This window comes from Astatotilapia calliptera, chromosome 13 (genome assembly GCF_964374335.1).
Source record: "Astatotilapia calliptera chromosome 13, fAstCal68.1, whole genome shotgun sequence".
Classification (NCBI taxonomy): Eukaryota; Metazoa; Chordata; class Actinopteri; order Cichliformes; family Cichlidae; genus Astatotilapia; species Astatotilapia calliptera.
In genome coordinates, this window is record NC_137434.1 from 19,395,295 (window position 1) to 19,415,606 (window position 20,312).

At 37.8% G+C, this 20,312-nt stretch overlaps 1 protein-coding gene across 1 annotated transcript in view; it reads right to left on the reverse strand.

Annotated features, from left to right (window-relative positions):
• LOC113034876 (VPS10 domain-containing receptor SorCS1-like) overlaps positions 1–20,312 on the reverse strand; it is a 50,163-nt gene that overhangs the window by 11,803 nt on the left and 18,048 nt on the right. Inside the window, exons 4-19 of the mRNA XM_026190002.2 lie at positions 20,123–20,281; positions 18,701–18,774; positions 11,692–11,756; positions 11,037–11,155; positions 10,619–10,708; positions 9,619–9,798; positions 7,001–7,147; positions 5,209–5,311; positions 4,825–4,901; positions 4,091–4,182; positions 3,803–3,910; positions 3,366–3,483; positions 3,068–3,201; positions 1,924–2,037; positions 1,006–1,177; positions 531–717 (exon numbers count right to left, since the gene is read on the reverse strand). Coding sequence (XP_026045787.1) covers positions 531–717; positions 1,006–1,177; positions 1,924–2,037; positions 3,068–3,201; positions 3,366–3,483; positions 3,803–3,910; positions 4,091–4,182; positions 4,825–4,901; positions 5,209–5,311; positions 7,001–7,147; positions 9,619–9,798; positions 10,619–10,708; positions 11,037–11,155; positions 11,692–11,756; positions 18,701–18,774; positions 20,123–20,281 — 1,939 coding nt within the window. The remainder of the gene's footprint in view (positions 1–530; positions 718–1,005; positions 1,178–1,923; positions 2,038–3,067; positions 3,202–3,365; positions 3,484–3,802; positions 3,911–4,090; positions 4,183–4,824; positions 4,902–5,208; positions 5,312–7,000; positions 7,148–9,618; positions 9,799–10,618; positions 10,709–11,036; positions 11,156–11,691; positions 11,757–18,700; positions 18,775–20,122; positions 20,282–20,312) is intronic.

The following is a 20,312-nucleotide window of genomic DNA, read 5'->3' on the forward strand; positions in this document are numbered from 1 at the left end:
AAGGAGCGTGAGTGCATTTTCAAACCACTTTTTCACTCTAAAGGTTCAAAAGTCCAAGTGTTTTGATCTATTTGAAGGCTGGTGCAAAGTTAGCTGTATTATATACGTGTATATTCCAGCTCCATATTTTTATTTTTGGACATGGCTTTGCATGATTCAGATTTCAAAATAATCCTCATTTATCTTACACTGGGCCATGGTGTAGACCCTCAAGCTGTTTTAGCTCCCTTTAAGCCAACTTTCGTCTGATGTAAACAATTAACAGAAGGTTTGAACAGCAGGTGGGTGGGGCATCTGTGAGCTAGAGCTGTATTGCCTGAGCTGATTGTATTAAAGATGTCACTGACATCATACAACACCAAGATCAGAAAAAAACTGTGTGAATCATGTGAACTTTTAAGGTTTAATATGAGCATTGCATTATGAATGATGCCTATAAATCTAGCATGGAAGTGGAAGTGTATGCATTATATGATTTTGTATGCTTTAGCAGGAGCTTATCCAGGACAAGTTACTTTTTTTCCACTCACAGGAGACATGGAGGTAGAGCACGATCCTTTCAAAGCCCAGAGCGTTGTTTGCTGTAGCAGAAACTTGGTAGATGCCAACTTTACTGTAGATATGCTTGACCCCGTCGTCGATGGAGCTTATATTCACATAGGATATAGCGGTTCCATCACCAAAGTCCACTGTTATACTTGTCATGGAGCCAAGACCCTTGCAAAAGAAAAGAAAATACTGTCACTCACGCTGTAACCTTGGTTGTTTGTCAGCATTCTCGCTGACACACAACCGTGTGCTTTTTCTCTAATATCTACTGGAATAAGATCATGCTGTAAATCATGTCACAGCATATTTATTTGATGTGCTGCTGCTCGGTCCTCTGTGATATGTTCATGACAGCATCTTGGTATACAGTACACCAATAAAAGAGCATGCACCCTAAAAGCTTCACCCTATAATGTAAAGTACATGGGGTTTTTTTTTCTTAAGTGAACTCAGCACCTCTTCCAGAAACACCAAGAAGGTGACATTCTTTCCCAAAGTTGCTACCAGCGTTCCCTCATTGGTGAAGAGCTGGAGGCCCTTGGGAGCCTGACTGGGACACTTTTGTCGTCTGGGGCTGTACTTTAACAGGTTTCCCTCGGTGCAGTTGTTAGACAAAGCTCTGTGATATCTAGAATTCGTAAAAGAAAAGAGAGGACTTCTAAAATAAAGGACTGTCAGACACGGCATGAGCATAAAAGCAGGCACAACCCATGTAGACAGTGGATACGACTGTTTGTCATATTTAACTGCTGTATTAGGTGAGTTTAATTAGCCTGTTATGAATAGATATTAATGCAAACAGATTTATTACTGGATATTTTTTTAATCATATTTCCCACATATGTTGGCTGGTTTAGTCTTGTTTAATGACTAGTTTTTAAGCAGCATGTGACGTGATGCTCAGTGTGGTGGGAAGCCTGTGCTATACAGCTGGCTTATTTTGGCTGACAGTTAAATAGTGGCAATAAATATAAGCAAGCCTCGCTCTTAATCTGAAGTAAGAAAATCAGAGGTTTGATCTTTTTAATTACCTAAACTCCACACACGTCTCTTTCAAGCATGTTTTCCATCTGTTTTTAACCTTGGAAATTACATTGTATGAAAACTACTATTTTAACACAACAACTGGTGATTCATGAAGGCTGATTTGAAACTAACTAAAAACATTTGTGCATCTGCTGCTTGTTTTTCTGGCATCATTTCAATCTGGTTCTACCAGAAATCTCATCCTGTGAAAACTGCCACCAAGTGCTAGCTCGGTGGGGGATATTTGATCTCTCTACTATTGATGGTCTTTACTGTGCAATGTAAACTGCATTGACAAATAAAACTGAATTAAATCAAAAACATAATGAACAAGTGACTCAAGCATACCCTGTGGTGTTGAGAAAGCTGTCCCCTGCGATGCAGTCTCTAGATGTTGCTGAATGAACAAACCAGAAAGCTGGAGCACAGGTGCCATCGATCTGCCTCTCGAACCCATAGTCGCTGTTTCAGTAGGGAAAAAGACACTATTATCAAGATTACGGATCGTTTATTTATATATTAAAAAAAATACCCAAACCCCACACCAAAAAATAAAAATAAAAAAATCAATAACTACATGCATCCTTCAAACAGAAATGTTCTGGGCTAGAGAAAAGTCCCCACAGCAAAGCAGTATTTGAAGTTTTGATGTTTTTGGGGGGGTTGCATCAAATTTCTGAGGCAGCAAAAGCATTGTCTGTGTTAACACAAACACACAATTATAATACCTCTGCAAAGTATTCATCAGTAAGACTGATCTGTCAGAAATCTTTCATCATGATCAGGGAAACACTCTCTCAGGAGCCAGAAGTCATCTAGTAATAAAGTGGTGTTAAGCTTGTGTTATATTAGTTTGTGCTGCTCAATCAGCACCGGTTAGATGAGAAAGATAAAAGAAAGGATGAGACAGTCTGAAGTGATAAACAAGTATCGAAGCAATACTTGTTAGACGTACAGAAGTAGCTAATAATAGAGTCTAGAGTGAACCACTACTGCTATTCATTATGGAAATCTATTCAAGGGCACTTGAATCATGCAGCAATGAACCTGCTTTCATGTGATTGCGAAGGCTGGGCACCCACATTTTTCTTTATCTCGTGATCATGTGGTCACGGACTGGTGTTTAAACTTTTTATAATTGAGATTTTTCATACTTTTGCGATGCATATTATCATAAATATAAGTTTGGGTAACACCGTGTGGTAAAAGTGACATGATAAATGAACTGCACAATATACTAGGAAGCAGAAAAACATCTGTGTTCGTGAAACTTTTTTTTATTATTATTATTACCAAGTTATGTCCTAAATTTACAAAAGAACATGACTGAAATAGGAATAACAAGTAGTGAATTATAAAATAGATCTTTTCAAATACTGTTCTTGTTGTGCCTTAGGTTTACTTCACAGACTCTGCCTCTGGAGATTGATAAAGTGTTGTGCATTGGATTTAATGAAGTGAAAAGAGTGTAGCTGCAGAGAAGGGAACTCACCACTCAAAATCCGCCTCTGTGCACAGGCAGGAATCTGACATCTGGGAAATATACTGATCTCTGGCCTTGACACATCGAACGTTTGCTTTCAGTTTTTGGAAGATTCTCTTCATTCCCATGATGCACACTTCACCCTGTGATTAATAATGCATCATAAACATTTCAGAAATTCTTTTTTTTGTTTCTTTTTTACCATCTTGCTTTTATTGTGCAGCTAAATCAAAGTGATTCTCTTGGCTTTAATCAATGGATGAATCTTCGCGTTATCATTACTCAAATAGCAGAAAGACCGCCTTACCTCATTGTGCAATTGCCACGTCAGATAGTCGTCAGATGTGCACCGCTGTTGGAAAATGGACCGGAAGTCGATCTTGACGAGTTGCCACTCAGATCGATGACTGAAGTGACCGAATATTCTACACAAAAAAGTCAGAAAAGCAAGAAAATTAATCAAATGTGGGGTAGATTTGAGAAGAAATATGTGAAAAACCTGTAACTCCACTGATAATAATAATAATAATAATAATAACAATACACTGACTCTAACCCATGTTCTGCAGGAGCAGAGAAACCCTTCTTCTACATCTTGGCTGACGAAACCCAAAATCCATATCAAATAAAATCAAGAATATTGTGAACTCTTCTAAGTCTTCATCTGGGTAAAATATAATTAGCAAGGACGGTAATTTACTAAAATGAAACACATTGAGTCTTCATGGTTCCTTCAAATCTTACGTCATTATAAGGGTGTCCTCTCCAGGCTCCCCCAGCACCCCATCAACATAGAGCGGAGAGGAGGTGAAGCTATATTTGTCCCAGTTTCTGCCCTCATCAAAACTCAGCCTGAGGGAGAGAACAATGGTTGGATCACAGACAGACCAGCCACAAATAGAGCTGAATTCTGTATGAAAAGCATCAGAGGGGAAGCAACCCCCCCCCCCCCCCCCCCCCCCCCAAACTCCCTTGTTTTGAAGATTGAATACAGTCTCTAAAAAGATGTGGTGCGTCCTTGGAGAGCCTTACCATATGTGTCTAATTGGCAGAGGTGTGTGTCGGATGGCCACCAGAGATCCTCCTTGATTCAGGAAAAACACACTGTACTCTTCCTGAAAAACCTGCAGACATAATCAGCTCCACTTCATAACTCCAGAGAAAAATTCAAGTCTGCACAAAGTACAAGAACATGCATGTTCACACCTATACAACGAACAAGCAGGAACACACAAGAGTCTCAGCTGTGTGAATAAAGGAAAGCATCAAGCGAGCGTTGCTCTTATTGTTGATATTTTTTTCAGACTTAAGCCAATGGCAAAAAGTCTAAATGCTCCTTTTGTTTTATTTGTTTTAAAGATCAGATATGCACAAAGCTGGCTGTCAAACTTCACGCCTTTGTTTTTTTTGTTTTGTAGGGGTTTTTTTTGAAAATGTGACTGCAGCAACAGCAGCTGAAAACTGAGGAATGAAAGTTGGCAATGAAAGCTCAGATTCCCTGTTTTGTTCTATTCTTCTTTGTTCAGATAATAGCTCACTAAAGTCATATGTTTTAAAACTTTTGTTCCGTATTACACTCAGTGAATAGTCATGGGGAAGACGTCACTGGTTTCTTGAATGGATAAAAAGACTCAAAAGGAAAACCTGATTATACTCAACAGAGTAATACATTCAGAAAGCACTACCTATCGAGATGAAGACATTGTACAGGTACTAATATCACAAAATGTACCCATAGCCCTAATCTAACAGTTAATGTAATGTACCTCTCTCCAGGTGTTCCCAGCATCAGATGTGATGAAGATGCTGACATTAGCGTTGGTCAGCTCAGGTCCAACCACGCCTGAATACAAAAGATTTTTAATCTCAATTATTTTAAGCATGTCACGTTTTCAGATCCGATCGTTAATTCAGAACCAACAAAAAAGTGCTTTTGTTAGTCGTTCCACTAAAGAACATGCAACAGATGTGCAGGACAAACAGATTTCCTTTTATATTCTAAATTGTTGTCAGCTAAGAAAGACAGAGCTGGAATTGCATCTAAAAAAAAACAGATGTGACTGTGTGCTGAAGGATGTGAGCAAAGACCAGCATTAAGGCAGAGCGTAAACAACAGTATGGATGTGCAAAATAATCAAATATCGTCTCACCTGATGCTATTATGATTCCTGGAGCTGAGTCTTTGCTGACAATGTTTCCCGAGGTGTAAGGATTCTCTGATACGTGAAGGTGCAGGTGCAACGAACAGTATGGCTGCGAAACGCGAAGGACATTAGTTTTCCAAATCAAAATGAAACGTTAATATAGATCAGATCTATGCGCAGAAGATGATGTGAAGATTTGATTGTAATATTTAAAATTTGGGCTTTTGTCTGTTGTAAAAAGACACAACAAGCATCAAAAATAATTACAACAACTAAAAAAAAACATTTTAGTTGCAGCTGTAGCCCAGTGGAATCAAAGCTTATGAAGCAATATGAGTCCCAACTAATGCTATTTCACATAGTGAGTAATGCTTAGTAAATATTGTCTTATTACAGTTCCCAAAATTAGTGGAAAATGGCTAGAGATAGAGATGCAGCAGTAGAGATAAATCTCTTACGAGTGTACGCTTGGTAGATTAAAAGGCAGTTTGGACGACAGAAAGTGTTTGTGGGACCTTTTTGGATTAAGTGCCTCTTTAGATTTAATTTATGGGCCTAGAATCTCTCTAAATTAAAAAAAAGTTTTAATTTTCCTTTAATTTGTCGTTGACTAAGTCTGCCACTTATGCTTGTGCTCCTTATCTTTTATGATTTGACTTTACCTACCCTGGTGGAATAAGAAACAATGTGAAGCTTTGTACTGATTTATTTTTTTTAAAAGAAAAGAAAGAAAAATAAAGCAAAAATGCAATAATGTGCTGCATTTTAGCACACAAACAAAAAGCTATCCAAAAATCTATGGTACAGAGCAATACAGTAAAGTCTGGTTTTCAAAGCATGCTGGGATGCTATGCAAAACGTGAATAAAAATAAAATCCAGTGATTTTTAAATCATTTAATCACCACATGTTTAAAGCTAGAACTTGATGATTAAATCATCTTCATAATATTATAATAACATGTGACTGACATGGAAAAGCAGGAAAATGTCAGGAAACACCAAAGGTTAGGCAGCAAGTAAAATGTCTATGTTGCACATTCAGTACTACAGAAATAATACTAAAACTTATATTGAATTTACAGAATTTACTCATGTCGTAGTTCCATCATCCAGTGTTTTACACCCTATTCGTTGCCACTGCTGCTAACATCTTGTTGCATGAATAATATAAGCCTCTACGGGACACAGACACACTCTAAAATTCAACATCTGAGTGCAAAACTGGAGTTTTTAAAGGGGATTAATGTAAAGAGTGGCCTGAAAGTGCATCACAATTTTTTGTTCGTGATTTACGATGATCAAGTGCTCATGCCTGCAGTCATTCCCCAGTCCCGTATAGATTTGTGCAAATGTTGCACCCCTACTGCGTACGCAGTGCTGTAGTAATACTGTCTAGAGAGAGTGCGTACATACATGTTTGACTTCATCTAAGTTCTGTGCCAGGAACTGAGCAACACATAAGACGAAAATATGAACCTAGTACTCAGAGCAGTCTGGAGCCTGAGCTTTGGCTCATAGGGATTACATTTACACGTTTGAGTATGACTTAAAATAAGGAAAGGTATGGTATGTTCCCTTTACTTGTAGTAATATGTATTGAATATAAATGAATACTGGAAGGTAAACCTAATCATAACAGGTCTCTTCACTTACTGCCACATTCAGAACTGCGTTGCTATGGCACATAGTTATCAGCAGACTTTGACCATGGTCTAGCATGATTCACTGCGGTATTTTTGCAAGCAGATAATGGAAACCCAAATAACCAAATGTACCTCTTGTCAGTGGCCCACTTACTTGTTCACAATAGACCTTGTTTCCTTGGAGATCGGTTGCTGGAGCCTGAAGAAGACGCCAGTCTCTCCCCTTGTTGTATGTGATATAAGTTTTCACTTGGTTCTCGACAACTTTATTTGACAGGAACACCCCTTTAATCCCGGCAACCTGAGAACATGAGAGAAGGAGAGCAGTGGGGGGAAAAGTAACAAAAAAGGGAGGAAAAAAATAACCGTAAATTATTCAAACTTAAGTAAAGCTGAAGACCTAGTTTGGAAAGGAAGAGATGTCTGAAAGTGATAGTTTTTCCTGACATGGAGCACTATTTTGGACCATCTGTAGGACTCTGCAAAATCAAAACAACATATGGCACAGCCCTGAGATATGTCTTCTTCTTTGTATTTATGTGCAGAGAGATGCAGACTCTCACCTGCAGCTATCACTTGAGCTCACATTTCTCTTTCATTTCCACAAATCTTTGTCAAAGTATGAATGACCATTTAATATCTTCTACTGGTCACTGCAGCTAAGTGTTTCTGGGCAGAGAGCAGCATAACTACTGCTGATGGCTATCTTAGCTTTCAACAACATGATGCTTTTACTGCTGGCTAAGGATGAGGATAATCTAGGCTGATGTATACATGTGCAGCTGCTGCAACCTCGTAGTAGATCTGTCAGCACAGATATAATATGTTCAGGGCACTAGTTAAAGCCAGTATTCTGCACTGTGCCAATGCACCATCACTGACTGTGTTTTCGAAATGTGTATATGAATGATACCTTATCTAATGACTAAACCTGTTAAATGATTTCTTGTGAAACTGTAATGTTGCATGAAAAAGATGATAAAGCAGCCATAAAGTAGATATGAGAGAAGCACCCAGATGCTGCAGAATGAATGCAGTGTAACATCTGTTTCATTATAGAAGGGGCATCTAAAACATCTCAGTGCACTTAAGGAAAACACAGCAGAAAATCCACAAGAACTCTTATGAAAGTTTTTGTCCATCTGTTGGTGCTTTACTTGTCAGAGTCTGTTATGTTGCTCAAGAAAGATCCCAAACCAGTGATTTGACTTTTGTATGGTACTCTTAGAGACACATAGTGTCTCCGTTAGCGCTCCCCATGTTGCCATCAGAGTCCTCTTATAGTCAACAGTTTCAGTATATGGGTAAAAAAAAATTCAAGTGTTTTTCTGATTATTCATCTAAAAAAAATTCATTCCTAAGCAGCATCAAGTTAATGTTATTTCATGTAATTTTTTATCATTTTTTAAGGACACAAATACAGTCCCAAATTAGAAAACAAATTAAAGAAATCTAACTCGGTAAATATCTGACATTTTGACTTGATGAATGTGATGAAAGTTTGTGACTTTTTGATTTTCTGTCAAGCAAACCCTCTGTTGGGGCAAGGAACCACATTTGGTAACTTAAATAGACGTTAAAACTGGCTTCACTGTGAGGTTGTGGAACCATATAAACGTCTCCCAGTCAGTCAGCAAACATCAGGCTAATGTATGTGACACATAGTGATAAAAGTGCATTTGAATGCAATGCTCATTAATGCATCCAATCAGCAGTGGCTGGGAGTATTTCAGACTTTAGTCTTCTACATTATGTATTTCAATAGTTGTTCTAAATGTTGAGATAGGTGTTGTCTCTAGAAATTAGTGGAATTTATGGCTAAAAGTGGTGGCACTATATTTGATCATATTTCCATAAGTCCACTTTGAGACATACACCAGATGCATCTAGAGAGCCATATTTGTGTTATTAAAAAAAACTCTTATAAATATAGGATAGTAGTAGTGAATAATACACTGAATGTTGCCACAAGTTCCTATAACATCATACAGTGATCCAGTGAGACATTTATCCCACTTTTAGTCATTTTCAAGCTGTGAAATGTGTGATTTTGGTTTTTTGATACCCTTATAGTATTTTTATTATACTTCAGTTACATAGTGTTATTATATTTTATTACTGCTAAAATTGATTTAGTAATTCAATGTTTATGAATTATTTAGTTTTCCTTGATTTTCACATGGTTTCACCATGCTATTTATTTTTTTGTTTGTAGTAGAGATATACTTCACTGCTACTGTTTTTCTTCAAAGTGGGCTCAGTATTGACTCAAAAAAATACTGTTTTTTCACTTGAAGTATTCTGTTCGGGCACAACCTGTATTTGTGTGTATATGCATGCTCAGTTCAGTGTATGAACTCAAATGAACTTAGACCTTTGAAGAAAAGTATATATTTTTAGCCACATTTTGCAAATGTTGCCACCTTACAGCAGCCTGTGCCTGTGACTGGACAAGACTCCAGTCAAGAAAATGTTCAGAAAATAAAACGAGGAACCATATATGATACCTTCATTTACCTTCATTTGGAACATAAAATTAAAACCATATACTCCAATAACACTCTGGGGTTAACATTTTGAAGGAGCTCAATTAGTGCTCCATAAAGCATTCTTAAGTAGTAATGCATTAATGTCAACACACACAGACAGACAGACTATAATAAATATATGAAATATATAAAAGGAGAAACTACAAAAAAAGCCACTGCCCTAATATTACAAAACCATGTAGTCAGATAAAAGCACCACCCCTGCAGCACATTCACTGCCTACCTCATAGAGGTCTATCATTATATTTCCCTCGGGACCTCCACTGCTCACAACGTCCTCCAGCATCAGGGTGAAGAATAGCCCTCTGGACTCAGACATGTACAGGTTGTAGGAATCATTCTGGTGCCAGTCCTGAATCGCTGCCACCACCTGGTTATCGTCTGTGCTGATTATCTGTAAGTCCTAAATAAGCAGAATTCATGAGTGGATGCCTCTGTGTGGATTACTTAACTACTCATTTGCCAATATGTTTCTTAGGAAATGGCTTAAAGAACAAGTAAGTGTAAATCCGCTTAGCGATGTGCACAAAGCTGCGAGCTAACAATTTGTCACTTCTTGACATCACTCAGTCTGGGTCTGTAGCAATTAGACCTAAGGCATTTCACGCTGTGCACTAAAAATGAAGCCAAGCTCCTTTTAATTTTACTGAATCTCTTATCCAGCATGGTGCACAAGATGTGCCCTTCCCAGAAAAAATGGTCACAGAATACAAGGCAGGATGGATAGATTTATTGAAACAACACTGCAGGAACTAAATCTCTCCTGTTGTTCTAACACAGTCTCTCAAACTGCTAAGCCACCCTGCTGTGCTTGCAGTAAATGGAAGTCAGTGCATTTTTGTGCAGATGCTAAATTGACATTTTCTGCTTCAGAACATTTTGGGGAGCCCTCGGGAACTCCAGATTTGCTTTAAGTAAATGTAATTTAGGCGAAGTAGATATAGATGAGAAAACTGAAAATCAGTGCAATGCTATTAAATAGACAGAGACATAATTATGCAATCCTATATCATTTTTCAGGAGATTAAAGCACAGAAAACAATTTAATGGATCCGTCAGTAAATAATACTGGAAGCAAACTTGATGAAAGTATTTGGAAATAATCACCCAACTAAAACTTATAATCATAGAACAAAATATCCCAGAGGAATAAATGTTTCATAGTTAAATTAATGTTACTTGTTCTTCTCAATCAAACACTGCATCCTTTCCAGTTACCTTACCTTTGGCAGAGTGTACTTGGGAAGCTTCATCGGGTAGAAAGCATTTCGTTTATAGGACACATAATGGACAGACTGGCCACCTACTGGCACCTACAAAAGCAGAATAGAGTACATTTATCCATAGTAAACATCCATAAACATAAATGAAGACACTAACTGCCCGAAGCTCGGGTCAAATAATTTATGCAGCCATCAAAACTCTGGGTTTGTTGCTAATTAGGCTGTTGTGCATCATGCCAGAGTGGCATTGTAGTAATACACAACGCTGCAATTTAATTTTTACCCCATCTCTTCACAGGATAATGGCCCCTTTTAGTTAATGAAAAACATGACTGTACATTAAGACAAGAGTGAACACATTGGTTTTACAGCATTTAATTGTCTTTTAATGAAACCAGACCTCACAATAAAAACCCACCTGGATAAAAACGTATTCATCCTGAACCACAAGGGAATCAGGGATGATAAACCCAGGAAAAGGTTTGCTCTTGTTTCCATCAGAGCAATTCTGAAGTTTACAAGTTATGTACTGCGATCCTGTGGGTAAGCAAGAAATTAGTGCTAAAAAGACAACATAATACAGGAACAAACAACCTTCTGTAGCCCACAGTAAAAGCTTAGCAGTGCCTATGCTCATAGTATTAAGTGAAGCATAGAAGCAAAAATTTGGAAGCCAATATTCTTACTAATAGATAAAGTAGAGAGAGCTGTCCCAGTTTGTTAACATCAGCCAAATGAAGTACTCTCTACAGAGATAGGGCATTAACACACAAGGCCCTTATGGAAGTGCCCCCCTCTCTGCATTGTGGCCAAGAAAGTCGAGCCGAGTGCGCCAAGTCACAGCCCAGCCCTTCAAAAATGAATAAGCTCGACTGTATGAAGACTTCATGTAGCCAGATGGGAAGAAGAATTTCAGCACTGACTACTTTCTTTGTTTCTCACTATAATAATAATATACTTAAATGAAATTATTCATATATATTTATTATATTAAAAAAAACATTGTTAAACTAAATTGTGATAAATCAATTTTTTTTTCTGTGTTGCTAAGGTAACATGTTGTTATTACTCACGCCCATCAGAGACGCTGATCTCCAGATGAATCATTCCTTGTTCTTTGTCCAAGCCCAGTCTGGACCTGTAACATCATGATAAACATTACTTTTTGTTTTATAATCAGTGTCTGTCCCGTGACCCTTAAGAAAAGTGAACGTTTCACATTGTCTGAAGAATTCCTCATTTATTTCTTACTCTGAAGCACATATAAGAGCTACAGGCTGCCTAAAAGCCCACTTTCGTCTGATGTATGGGCTTTGCTGAAGCCTCCTCATGAAAAAGGTGATATTAGCTCTGGGCTCATTGAGCCCCACCTCTTCTCTATAAGCCTACTGTGCTCTGACTGGCCAGCTTTCCGGTGCCTGTAGTGAGTTACCATCCTTTGCTTGTGAGCACTGCCTCCTCCTGTTCCTGGTGAGGAGATTCCAAGAGCAAAATGTAAAAACAGAGATGAACACAAATGTCTTGTTCTTAACTACAAATGGCAATTTCTCCAATCTACTCTCACATGTTCAAATTCAGTCTGGTATATGAGAAGATCTGCAGCAACAAGGACAGCAGCAGGGCATCTATGCTTCAAAACAGACTGGTTAAGCTAATTACCAGCTGACTGTATGATATAACACTGAAGTTTCAATCACAAGCAATATATGGAGAAGTCTATATAAAAGAAATCTGTGATAAGCTTACTTAATCTCTATGAAGATGCAGGAAAAAATGTTCATGTCATGTTTGTAGCAATGGGTTTTTTGATTAATCATATTTGATTCTTGCTCTGACATGAATATTGAAAAGTTGTAAATAACAATGTACATTGTTTAGAAGGTTTACAACCTCCAGGCTAGAAAAATGAATCCAACACAAAAGTGTTTAAAAAACTACCGAGGCCACTTGAAGCGAGTCAGTCCCCACAGACTGCTATAGCAAAATGGCCAACTTAGAAGCAATAAAAACCTTGTTTACAGCCTGGCACAGAAAATACATAATACACTGTTTTTTGTCTTTAGAGGTAGTCTCCTCCATCATAACAAATATATACTGGGTCTTTATAACTCATCCTTCTGGATTCTGGACATGGCTGCTTTGACTGACGTGTGCTGATGCAGCCTGCTGAACACTATATCTGCCTGCTGGGCCTCATCTCCACTAATTCAAGTCACAGACTCAAGCCCTCCACTGTCTGTTGCTAGTGTCTTCTGGAGCATTTTCATGAAATAACCTGACTGACATTATGGCTGTGGTACAGCTTGTGCAAGAAGGTTTAGAAATTTGCCCTTTAGTGTTAAAGAGTTAAATTCTGGTATTTTACTAGTGTGCTACAAAACAAATTAGCAGGTACACATGTCTGTCCAGTAAGTTTGTGGTGGTGGTTTGTTAAACTTTTGCTTTCTTCTCTAAATCTGGTCTCTTCTGGGTCCAAAAACTAACACGGCAGCAGCCAAAATGAGGCTTCAAAACACAGAGCACAGAAAACAATGACATGCTGGGTACATCTATCTTTTATACACACATATGTGTATTTGGAAACTCCATGCTGCCAAACAGATGTGATATTGCTCCAAAGCACCTGGAGCTGCCCAGGCTTCCAGTTGGCCAATCAGAAGACAACAGGCTGTCTGAGATGAAGGACTTAAAGAGTTCAGAAGTAATATCAGCTTTTATATTATTTATATTTTATCAGATTTTTTTGGTGTGATTCCTCCAAAGCTATACAGACTGACAATAAAATATAAAGCAGCAAGCATTACACTGCATGCGAATTTAAGTTATGTATTAAACAGTTATTCCCAGTTATTCCCAGTAGTTCCAAAATCAAGAAGTTGTTATATTTAAATTGGAGTATTACTATTTTTTGTCACCACTAGTGCTGATAGTTGCTGCATATGTTCATGCAGTTCATGGTTTTTTTTCATAAACTGCACGAGAACAACTAATGCCAACTGAGAAATAACTTATTTACATATTAATATAATTGTACTGACTTGCATACATTTGCAAAGGATTAAAAGTTAGTCTAACTTAAAGAACAGGCAGAATTTTCTTTTTTTTTTCTTTTTTATTTTATCCCCTTAATAAATTATTTTGGGACTCCTGAAGCCCTAAATTAGGCTTTCATTGTAGGTCCCCCAATTTTAACATTCAGTGTTTTGTAACAAGTAGCTTAGTAAAATAGCGAGACAAAAAGCACTGAATATATTTGAATAAAGTGGAGCCTTGTACATAATCAGGCTGTAACAGAAACAAAGAAAACTGAGAAAACTCCTTAGTAAGCGCACTGAGCTCACAGTAATTGGTGGGGGTTTTTAATGCTCTTAGAAGTGCAATATTTGTCTTAGATTAGTTGGTTGTCATTTAAATTTCATTAGTGGTCATGAGAAATGAGAGAAGGAGCAGTGGCGATTTTTAGGGTTTCATTTTCCAGGAGCAACAACATAGCAACCATAACTACAGACCTGATGGGTCGTTTGGCCTGTACCACTCGTTATCTGTAAAGTATACTTAGCTATCTTACTGTCATGGTCTCCGCTCCTCGACAGCTGACAGCTGTCAGGTGCTTTGTTTTTGTTTCCCTTTCTCTCTCGCCCTCTTCCATTCTCTCTTTCTCCTGCCGGGGCGGAGCTCAGTATGGGCTCCTGCCCCTGGCCTACACACCTGGAGGTGATCAGCACATCTGTTGCTGATCATAAGAGATTGGAACCCTTCTTAAGAGGGCGAGTCTGCTCTACTCGTCGCTGGATCGTTGAGCCATCAGCGTCAGTCGTCCTGTATTTTGTAAAGTCAGTTTGTGAGCCTGTCTGAACCAGGAAACTAATGGTTTTTTTCTGCCTGTGTATAGATCGCCTCTGGACCTGTTCTTTCCCTGTGCATGGCGACTGAACGGAAGCAAGAGAGATAGAGGAAAGGAGAGGAGATGTGCGAGGGCTGAATAAAAACCTTCCCTTCCTGGACTCCTGCCTCTTTCGCTCCTGGACCCTGGAACCCCGGCCCCTTTTCCCTTGACACCATTATATGTATATATGAATTCCACTGTAGAGGAACACTGTAAATAAATGCACCTTTTGAAGACACTAGTGGTCTGCGCGTGAGTCCGATCTACGAAACCTGACACTTACTCACTTTCACTACAGATTCTTCACGGTAGCGGTTAAGTGAAGAGTGGCTGGAGTGACCACTTCTTGTATTAATAGCAGCTGTTGTGACAGAAGATGGGTTTTCTTCTCATTTTCCATACTGTGTCTGAACTACAATATAAAAAGCTCCAATCCTGCTTCCCTCAGCACTCTGTAATTGCCTCACAGCTCCATCTCTTTTAATGGACTTTCTGTCAAATACTTCATCCAATTCTATCAGTGAACAGCAGCACTTGGTCTTAAATAACCCCTGCAATGTTACACTATGTTCCCCAATAACTAACTCCTTTTGGTAGCATTTTACAGCAAGGACGCAAGACCTTTCAGGAATTCATAGACCACTTTGTGGTTGAGTAAACACATTTGATTAAAATATTTGATTAAAACCTTCAGAACTATAAGTAACATACCTGAATTAATAGTATCTAACGCAACAACTTAGGGAATTTTAATGGCAAAGATTTGTGAATTATCAAATCATGTTAATGTCTTCATCATGGTGTAGGATGGGCTAAAGAAATTGAAGTAATGGCATTGAGCGATTTTGGTTGAATTCCAAATGTTATAATTACATATCAGAGCTTTCATTCTTCGTATCTTTAGCCTGGCCTTTCCGATAAAGAGGCAGCCTTGTCCTTCTTTAACACAGCGAAGCAAATGATAAATAGCAGCAGAAAATAAATCATATTCAACTTTTCATATCAGTATGCAAGAGGTCATGAATTCACGATAAGTGTTAACATATGCTTTTGTAAATCATCTTAAACTGAGCAGTGTGGGATGCTTTTTTCTTGCATATTTGGGTTTATGTATTTCCTTAAAGACAAAAGGATGTGCTTACACATTTGAGCACTGTAAATTAGATTTTTGATTAATCCTTTGGCATCACTCACTGTTCCAGATGATGGGGGGAAAAAAATCAAACGTATCTTTAAAACTAGGATTTGTTGCATTGACGCTTCTGTGTTAGTGAGGTGAATTCTTTATTTGGTTTTTGGTTTTTATTTTTTAAAACAAACAACTGTTATGAGTGATTTTCACACCAAACCTTTGGTGATTTGTGAAGAAAGACCATCTGCTGATGTCTTGTACAAACCTAAATTATGAACACATTCTCTGCTGAAGAGTAGCTGCAGTCTCATGTAAGAAAGAATTTGAAAGTCAAACATGTGTACTTATATACTAATCTACTGTGCAAAAATGTTCAGCTGCCCCTCATTTCTTTATATTTTGCTAGGGGATGTGGAACAGGTGCAGTAAACATACATGGATCTACAGTGTATAAGGTAAACTGCCTAAAAACACATTTCTAACAAGCTTGAAAGTCAATATTTGGTAGGATTACATTCACCACAGCCTGAACCCTCTTAGGCAAGCTATCTTGTAATGTTTTTGAATAGTTTTCCATGCTTATTGAAGGACATTTAAAGCTTTTCTTTGAATATTGGCTGTTTTTTGGCTGGATCTGGGGAGGCCACTCATAACTGACCGTGTTTCACTGTGTGTTTGGGATCATTTTAATGCTGAAAAATTAAGCTGTTGTCAGTCAGATGCTTTCTAGATCATAGATTCTGCATTTCATCATTTTTTTATGTCTAATGGGAGAGGGCCCACCCACATCTACAATGAGCCCATTCTGACTGCCCATAAGAATATTGTTTTTAATTTTTAATGATCAGAATAACGTATTTAAATGCACAAAAGGCTAAATGTGAATTCTATGAAAACACTGATAATTGAGTACATACAGTGAGGATAAACTTGCTTTCTTTCTTTTATTATATTATTTATTTAGTTACAATTTGAATGTCAGTATTTAAGAGAGTGAATACTCTATGATGGTCTTCACAATGGTGATAGATCAGGTATTGTTTTCATACATTATGCATGTGCATGTATTCACTCGTAATAAACACAAGTGGTAGAATAGTATCAAACACATGCATTTTATGTGATTACAAGTTCCAGCCCAAATTAGTTTGGCCCATCCTTGCACTACACCTGTACACACTGCACACTTCATCGAGATATGGCAACTTTTCAGCTAATTTGGCAATCAACTTGGTGCAAACATACAATTTCATTTGTAAAACTGCTTTATGTTTGACATGTATCACATATTTAGCTCAAGAAATTGGAACTAATGTGTTTGAGAGAGGATTTAGTAACAAAGTGCCTAAAGATACAATATAAAATTGTTTATTTGTCAAGTTGACTGGTTCATCCCTTCAGTTAGTTTTTTGGTATCCTTAGATGATAATTAGGTCAGTGTTACGTAACATTTCTCTAAAAGTACTGGACTGAAAATGAGTGAAAAATAGCCTATAGTCTATAGGAAAATTATGAAAGACCTTGTACAGTACTGGTGTAGTTCATTATGTAGGTTACATGGAAAGATCCAGTCTACTTTATGTTTTACACATCATTATAAAGGGATTATAACCTACTCTTGTAGAAGGCTGGTTAATATAATGCTGTGTTTTAGCCCTGAACATGGGACAGGATTTCTGTGTTGGCAATAAAATGTTTTTGTGTGACAAGCTCCTTCACCACTGCAAATTGTATTTTTAGTGTATTTTAAGTCCTTGTGGGCTGGGAGTTTGACACAATAAATACCGAACTCACACACACACAGTAAATCCTGTGGGCTTACTTCATGCAGCAGTTTTAGCTTATGAAGATTTTCCAACCTAGCTGCAAACTGAAGTACCTTTAACCCAAAGATGTCCATCGTTCTGCATTTAATTGTATTGACTAGAAAAAAACAAATTAGAAAGTTAACTATTTCTCCTGAACAACCATAAGCAATGAGGCTTGAGGATAAAAATATCAGCATCATTAAACAAGGCACTAAAATGCCTTTTTCATGACTTTCCCTGAATTCTACTTAGTCATTACCTCTTCCCTACAGATTTGTATTTACCATAATATTGTCAACATGATTTAAGACTAACAAAAACCTGCAGATCACTCCACTGTACGTCATTTCAAACTTCCTGATTAATATGGCTTTATTTATTTATTTATTTAGAGAAGAGTGTGAAGCCAGCTACTATAAAAACTGTCATAAATTTAACACATATCAGCGACCATAGTCCCTGTATCGGTTCCTAAGAGAAGCTCAAAAGCCCCAGGACACAACCTCAGTCCTGACTCTATGCATCAGGTACATGCATGCAAAAAAAGAAAGAAAGAAAGAAAGAAAGGAAACCAAAAAAAAAGAAAACCTGATGGATAATGTTCGGGTAAGCCCTGATTTGTAACATAATATGGTAATCCAAAAATATGCCAAAAATATTTCATGAGGAGACTGTATTCGGTGGATCAAATATTTACAAGTGTGTGTAAACTAGACACAGCGCATTATGTAAAAAATAAAAAGAACGACAAGCAAATATAAAATATTTATAAATACAAGCCAAGCTCTGCCTTCCTGGAAACCTTGCTTGGCATTTGCTATTTAAAGAAAAAGGCTTTAAGTTTAATTCATTTTTACCATTTCTGAAAGGACAAATGCAAACATGTTGTTTTTTCTATAACCCAAGGCACTTCCTACAAAGATCTTTATTTAAAAAAAAAATGCTTTACATGGCACTTTGAAAACAAAGCCACAAAGTGCTTTACAAGACAAAATAAAAATGGCAGGCCCGAGCTAAAACTTTTTAAAAAATGGCACACTTGAGACTCTAGATGTTAGGTTTAAATCTGACTTGATAAAATTAATGTTTTGTTTTCTTTGTCATTACTGAAAACAAGCTGCTGACTGATCATTCCCCTCTGTACTACTGTTGTGAGCAGAGTGCTAAAAATGCACACAACTCAATTTACATATTTTGTGTGAAAATAATGCAGCATGTTTCTACCAGAATGACAAATGACTGGATGTTGATCTCACCAGTAGAATCTGTTGGGGACGACATTGTCATGCACAAGCTGCCATCTTCTTCCAAACTCAACGGAGACATAGAGCTGAAAAATGGGAAGGCATTAATCAAATGTCTACGGCATGAGGTACAGTATAAAGATGATTTTTTTTCAGAATCTCCAAAAGGATTATTTCAAGATTTATGTCCAACTTCTTTTCCAAGCAGCTGCCAAATCTTTAAATTTTGTGGCATTAAGATTTTTAGTTGTTTTTTTAAAAAAATACAGCACTACTAAGTGCATGCTTTATGCGGAGATCCACCAGTTCATGTAAAAATGCAGTAACCCGTAGAAGCCAGATTTTAAAAATAAAACAGGGAATGGTGTATATCTACTGTGATGGCTTAAATAAGAGGGAAGTGATATACAAAGTGGTCTCTGAGTTAAAAACCACAGCGTCTTGTTCTTAAAGTAAGACAGCAGGATTCCTACCTGACATCTTAAAATCCGTCTTGTAGCTGTCATTGTAATTTTTCTCCATAAAGCCATTTTACTTGTGTTCAAGCAGTCCGAAAGCCTGTCATCTCTCCTTAATGACTGAGCAGCGTGCATCTTAAGCTCTCAGCCTTACAAGGATCGGCAATATCATTTTTGAGTTATCTAAGTACTTACAACTTTTAAAAGACATGACAGGCAATCAATAAATGTAAAATGAAACCCAGCTATAGCTGCGATAAAAGGAACAAGGAAAACCACTGAAATGTAGCTTTACAAAGACATACAGAATGACCTAAAGGCAAACGTCTCTGGAGCATCTTTATTTTGACCCATCTGTGGCTCTCAACTCAGCTTTCATCTTCCTCCCTGCATCATTTATCTCACTTCTCAGACCTTGACTGTTTTTCTCTCTGAAAATCAAGTCTTCCAATAGCAGGCTGGGAGTCCGAGTTTGATGCCTCTGGTTTTGAGTAAAGCAGACAGCAGGGTTCTCACACAGAGTAATGGAGGGTGTGTGTTTATGCTCGCTATTGTGTGTGAGTGAGTTTGTGCATTGTTTGGGCGTGTCTAACTTGTTAACTTTCCCCTGTGCTTTCTGAGGACACATCCATTCAGAGCTGTCTGTAGCTGCACCTTATGACCTGTTAAGGGCTGCAGAAGCGGCAGATATCTGTGCTTGTGAAGACCATGTTATGAGAGTTAACGTTGGCATTAAAATGAATGCATCTGACCATGAAGGCAACCTATGTTCTGTATCATTTTATAGAGAGATTACTTGCAATGTGACCCCACGGTGACTTCAGTCTGGCAGAACATTCAAGTAAAAGTAACAAAAGAATAAAAAGCAGCAAGTAATCTGTATACAACAGCCCACATTCTCATATGGAGATGTTTTTCTGTCACATTTTCAGATTTTATTGCAACTATTTCATGCCATCTGACAGCTACACTCTACCTTTTGGTCATGGCTGTAAGCCAGGATCCAGTCTTCCTGCTCGGGGTGAAAAAGCAAGCTGAGGATATCAAAGGCTAAGCTGTATTTTTGATAGGACGCCCCCTCGTCAAGGCTAATGAGCAAGCTGCTCTCCACTTCTGGGTCGGTCAGTAACATGATCTAAGACAAGACAAGACAAGAGACAGGGGAA